Raw genomic sequence first — 6,486 nt, 5'->3', positions numbered from 1 at the left:
AAATGAGGGACATTACTATATCATAACTTTATACAAATCCAGGTTTTATTGTAAGACACTAGCAAGATGAAGAAGAGTATTAACACAGTTCTCTATTTTCAAAAAATCTAAGTCCTCCTCTGAGATGGGAGAGGATTTTAAAGGCAAAAATGTAGTGCTTTGTTACATTTATGTTACAAAGACCAATAATTATACATAAAGGAAAGATTCAACACACAGGATGAATTATTTATCTATATTTGTGAAGACTAAACAGACTTGAGAAGTCTGGAGACTAGGAAGATATATGTTTCTAAAACGTAAAAAAATTTCCATTGAAAATGTTGCATACCTCAGAGTTCTCTCTCACCTTCTTTCAACTCTATGACATCATCATTGTGAGACTGCACGGCTCTCAGGACCCAATTTCCAAACATAACCTGATATTTTTGGACGTCTTTTAAATTGTCGGTGTTTGAATCTAGTGGTTTTTTGAAAGTAATGCAAATCTTTTGAGAGTATCATGGAAAGATTGTTTTACTTGTTTATTTCTCAGGGTGTAAATAAAGGGATTCAACAAGGGTGCAACAGATACAGTGAGAAGAGAAACTACTTTATTCATATCCACTTCATCCTTAGCTGAAGGTTTGATATACATAAAAATGCCACCGCTATAACTGATAGAAACCACAATCATGTGAGAAGAACAGGTGGAGAAAGCTTTCTTCCTTTGCTGAACAGAGGGCAGTCTGAGAATCATCCTGATGATGCTGATGTAGGATATAACCACACCCACAAGGGTCGTGATGAAAATCAGCACAGCAGAGACTACAACCAGTTGCTCTATGATCCAAGTATCTGAACAAGAATTCTTCAGTAATGGAGAAGCATCACAGTAATAATGATTAATAACAGAGCCACAGAATTCCAGATTAAGGGTCATTACTAGAGGTGGCAAAATAGCCAAGAAGCCGGATACCCAACAACAGATGATGAGAATCCTGCAGACTCTCCTGCTCATGATGGTCACATAATGCAGGGGTTTGCAGATGGCCACATAGCGGTCATAGGACATCACAGCCAAGAGGAAAAAATCTGTAGCTCCAAAGAGAACAATACAAAAGAATTGAATGAAGCAGGCCTTGACAGAGATGGTCTTGTCTCCACTTAAAACGGTGTGTAGATATGTGGGGACACAGGCAGTAGTGAACGAGAGTTCTATGAAAGAGAAATTTTGAAGAAAAAAATACATAGCTGATTTTAAATGAGAATCCACCAAGATGAGAACTACTATGGTCAGATTCCCAAGTACACTAAACACATAGGTGAGAAACAAAAAGATGAAAGCCAAAATCTCTAGTTGTGGGTCATTTGTCAATCCCAATAGGATGAATGTTGTGACAGAGGAATGGTTTCTCATCACTGAATTCTTGGTGCTGTCCAATCTTCACATAAAAGTCCCAGAACTTGAATCTGAGGAGTAATTCCAAAAATACTATCGGATTAAACAATAATTATGAATAACAAACCTAGTCATATACTTTACCTTATCCAAATAGATAATCAGTTTTTAAAGAGGTCATTTCCTTAGCACCACTGAAAATGTACCTCAGGAAAGCCAAACTTATGGGAACTTTTTCTTATTGCTCGTACCAAAATAGTTTTCAATATTTCTTAGCATTATTTCTCAGTACTATTTTCAACTAATATCTTCAAAATTATGGACCAAAGAGTTATGCAAATAGTCTAAGTGCCTGCTTTACTTGCAGAAAACCTAGGTCTGAACCCCAGCATTGCATGTTCCCCTGAGTACCACCAGCACTGTACCAGAAGTAGCTTCCAAACACTGCTACTTGTGGTCAAAAAAATTATATATGTGTGAATATCTATTTTAACTTAAAATTTCTCTATTAAATCAGAAATAAGCTGCCTTTGAGTTATGCTTGATGGGACACAGTATGTCTTATCCTACTTTTAAACTGAAAAGCAAATGCAAAAATTTCTTTTCTTCAGGTTACAATATTTCACCAAATAAAAATTATGGGGGATTTTGATTGTTCTCTTCTAGATTCTGTAGGTCTCTCACTCCTGAAATTCATATGGAACAATAAATGCCCACTAATAGCTAAAGCAAGTCTTGGGAAAAAGACGATGGGAGGCATCACCCTCCCCAACCTCAAACTCTACTATAAAGTGGTGATAATCAAAACAGCATGGTACTGGAACAAAGGCAGAGCACAGACCAATGGAACAGGGTGGGGTATCCCTACACACAATCCCAAATGTATGACCATCTAATCTTTGATAAGGGAGCAAGAAATGTGAAGTGGAGCAAAAAAAGCCTTTTTTACAAATAGTGCTGGCATAACTGGACAATCACATGCAAAAACTGGGTTGACCTTGACCTAACACCATGCATTAAAAATCAGATCAAAATGAATTAAAGACCTCAACATCAGACCAGAATCCATAAGGTACATTGAAGACAAGGTTGGCAAAAGCCTCCACGACATTGAAGCTAACAGTATATTCAAAGATGACATGCCAGTGACCAACCAAGTGGAAACAGAGATAAACAAATGGGACTATATTGAAATAAGAAGCTACTGCACTACAAAAAATACAGTGACCAAAATACAAAGACAATCTATGGAATTGAAAAAGAATATTCACCCACTACCCATCAGATAAGGGGTTGATATCAAGGATATACAAGGCACTGGTTTGAATCTGCAAGAAGAAAACATCCAACCCATTAAAAAAATGGTGCAAAAAGTCAGATCAAAATGGATTAAAGACCTCAACATCAGACCACAAACCATAAGGTACATTGAAGACAAGGTCGGCAAAACCCTCCAGGATATTGAAGATAAAGGTATCTTCAAAGATGACACGGAACTAAGCAATCTAGTAAAAACAGAGATCAACAAATGGGACTACATTAAACTAAAAAGCTTCTGCACCGCAAAAGATACAGTGACCAGAATACAAAGACTATCTACAGAATGGGAAAGGATATTTACACAATACCCATCAGATAAGGGGTTTATGTCAAGGGTATATAAAGCACTGGTTGAACTCTACAAGAAGAAAACATCCAACCCCATCAAAAAATGGGGCGAAGAAATGAACAGAAACTTTACCAAGGAAGAGATACGAATTGCCAAAAGGCACATGAAAAAGTGCTCTACATCACTAGTCGTCAGAGAGATGCAGATCAAAACAACCATGAGATACCACCTCACACCACAGAGACTAGCACACATCCAAAAGAACAAAAGCAACCGCTGTTGGAGAGGATGTGGGGAGAAAGGGACCCTTCTACACTGCTGGTGGGAATGCCGCTAGTTCAGCCCTTTTGGAAAACAGTATGGACGATTCTCAAAAAACTAGAGGTTGAGCTCCCATTTGACCCAGCAATACCACTGCTGGGAATATATCCCAGAAAAGCCAAAAAGTATAGTCGAAGTGACATATGCACTTATATGTTCACCGCAGCACTGTTTACAATAGCCAGAATCTGGAAAAAACCCGAGTGCCCTAGAACAGATGACTGGTTGAAGAAACTCTGGTACATCTGTACAATGGAATACTATGCAGCTGTTAGAAAAAATGAGGTCATGACATTTGCATATAAGTGGATCAACATAGAAAGTATCATGCTAAATGAAATGTGTCAGAAAGAGAGAGACAGACATAGAAAGATTGCACTCATCTGTGGAATATAGAATAATAGACTATAAGACTAACGCCCAAGAATAGTAGAAATAAGTACCAGGAGATTGTTTCCATGGCTTGGAGGCTGGTCTCTCATTCTGGGTAACTCAGGGAAGGGACCACCAAGTAAAATGTGGTTGGAGGTCATGTGGGGGAAGGGTGAGGCGGACAGAATACAGACTAGAGACTGAACACAATGGCCACTCAACACCTTTATTGCAAACCACAACACCTAATCAGAGAGAGAGAACAAAAGGGAATTCCCTGCCATAGTGGCAGGGTGGGGTGGGGGGAGACGGGACTGGGGAGGGGGGGAGGGATGTTGGGTTTACGGGTGGTGGAGAATGGGCACTGGTGAAGGGATGGGTTATCGAACTTTGTATGGGGGAAGCATGAGCACAAAGATGTATGGATCTGTAACTGTACCCTCACGATGACTCTCTAATTAAAAATAAACTAATAAAAAATATGCATGCAAAAAATATATATATATATTTTTACCTATGAAAAAAATAAATAAATAAAATTTTAAAAAATGGTGCAATTAAATGAACATAAACTTCCTCAAGGAAGAAATATGAATGGCAAAAAGGCACATAAAAAATGCTCTTTATCACTAATCATCAGAGATGCAGATCAAAACAACTATGAGATACCACCTCACACCACAGAGACTGGCACACATCCAAAAGAACAAAAGCAAACACTGTTGTGGTGGATGTGGGAAGAAAGGGACCCTCCTACACTGCTGGTGGGAATGCTGAGTGGTTCAGCCCTTTTGGAAAACAATATGGACGCTTCTCAAAAAATTAGAAATTGAGCTCCCATTTGACCCAGCAATACCACTCCTGGGAATATATCCCAGAGAGGCAAGAAGGTATAGTCAAAATGACATCTGCACTAGAATGTTCATTGCAGTACTGTTTATGATAGCCAGAATCTGGGAAAAAACCCGAGTGACCAAGAACAGATGACTGGTTAAAGAAACTTTAGTACATCTACACAATGGAATACTATGCAGCCGTTAGAAAAGATAAAGTCATGGCCTTTGCATATAAGTGGATCAAAATGGAAAATATCATGCTAAGTGAAATGAGTCAGAAAGAGAGAGACATAGAAAATTGCACTCATGTGTGAAATATAAAGTAACAAGATTGGAGACTGGCACCCAAGAATAGTAGAAATAAGTACCAGGAGGTTGGTTCCACGACTTGAAGAAAGCTGGCCTCACATGCTGGAGGAAGGGGCAGCTCAGATAGAGAAGGGAACACCAGGTAAAGTGTGGTTCAAGGATCAGCTGGGGATGGAGATGCGCGCTGAAAATAGACTATAGACCAAACACAATGGCCACTCAGTGCCTCTATTACAAACCACAACACCCAAAGGACAGAGAGAACAAAAGGGAATGCCCCACCTCATTAAAAAATACAGAGGTGGGGTGGGGTTGGGAGGATGAGGTGGGGGCGGTGGGAGGGATACTGGGATCATCGGTGGTGGAGAATGGGCACTGGTGGAGGGATGGGTACTTGAGCATTGTATGACTAAATGACAAGCACGAAAAGAAGTAAGTCTGTAAAAAAAAATTTTAAATAAAAATAAATTTTAAATTTTTTTTAATTTATTTATTTTTAATTAGTGAATAACCATGAGGGTACAGTTATAAATTTGCCCATCTTCGTGCTTGTGTTCATAATTAGATAGCCCTCTCTCTTGATCTAATTGAAAGTCATAGGTATAAATAACAGCCCTTTGCTTTCTCTATTTCATGACAGCAGAGATGCAACCTCCTATTTCAGTAATATTTAGAGATTAAGTAGAGACCTTGAAACAGTTTGTCTGGATGAAATACACAAGATCTTCAAGCTCACTCACTTGGGTCTCCTCCCCTCAGCTCCCTAGCTTTTCAGTAGGTTGGCAGTCACACCCACAAACTGCCACCCTGCACCATGTAATCTCATGAATGGCCAAGATCCAGAGACTGAAATAAAGCTCCCAGAAGACAGCGACACAGAACTTCCCAAATCCCAGGCCAGGCAGTCTCACTGGGGCAACTCAAAGGGGGCAGGTTAACTTTCCCTTCCCACCCCAGAACACCCCAGCAACCAAAAGCCTCCAGAACTCTACCACAGCCATGCTCAAGGCCACTCTCCACAGGCTTGGTGGAGCCTCACCCATGAGGGAACATGCAGGAAAATCCAGGTATGTGGGACCCGTGACTGAGATGTCCAAGCTCGCTCAGAACAGGACTGGGCCTCTTCCCCCTAGCTCCCTAGTTTTCTAGTAACTTGGCAGTCACACCCACAAACTGCCCCCCACCATATAATCTCATCAACAGCCAAGAAGAGAGCAACATAGGCCTTACCCATGAGTGAACCTTCTCTAGAATCATGTTCTAACTTTCAGAATTCCTGGACCTCTCAGACTCTAGCCCACTGATGTACAAAAAATAGCACACATTCATTAGGATTTAACATATATGCTTTTAATCTCTTATACAAGGGCTTAAATGGCTCCAGGAGGAAACACAACCATCTTCACATACTTTGCTTTTATGATAGTGGAAAGGTGCACAGTGGTGGGATTGGTGTTTGAATATTAAATGCAATGAATTTTTGTGAACAACCATATAAAAATTAAGTTAAATTTTAAAAATCTGAATCACTTTGGGAAACTTTCTATTCCCGGTTTCTCAATCTGTAATGTGAATCACAAGGGTTCCTGACTGGGGGGCAGCAGGGATGAGATATTAAGGTAAACCACCTGACATGCTTACATTAATGTATAACACAT

At 39.8% G+C, this 6,486-nt stretch overlaps 1 protein-coding gene across 1 annotated transcript; it reads right to left on the bottom strand.

Moving 5' to 3' along the window:
- Positions 1-460: 460 nt before the first annotated feature.
- On the bottom strand, positions 461-1,399 carry LOC129401743 (olfactory receptor 6C2-like). Its single transcript, XM_055124563.1, has one exon. The coding sequence runs from the start codon at positions 1,397-1,399 to the stop codon at positions 461-463; it is 939 nt and encodes a 312-aa protein (XP_054980538.1).
- Between the last annotated feature and the right edge of the window lie 5,087 nt (positions 1,400-6,486).

This window comes from Sorex araneus, chromosome 2, assembly GCF_027595985.1.
Source record: "Sorex araneus isolate mSorAra2 chromosome 2, mSorAra2.pri, whole genome shotgun sequence".
In the NCBI taxonomy this organism is placed as follows: domain Eukaryota; kingdom Metazoa; phylum Chordata; class Mammalia; order Eulipotyphla; family Soricidae; genus Sorex; species Sorex araneus.
The sequence above is the reverse complement of the archived record's forward strand: the minus strand, read 5'-3'. Positions and strand labels throughout refer to the sequence as shown.

Bases quoted from the DNA above. Each gene is read 5' to 3' on its own strand.
- LOC129401743 (XM_055124563.1), bottom strand. From the start codon at position 1,399: ATGAGAAACCATTCCTCTGTCACAACATTCATCCTATTGGGATTGACA.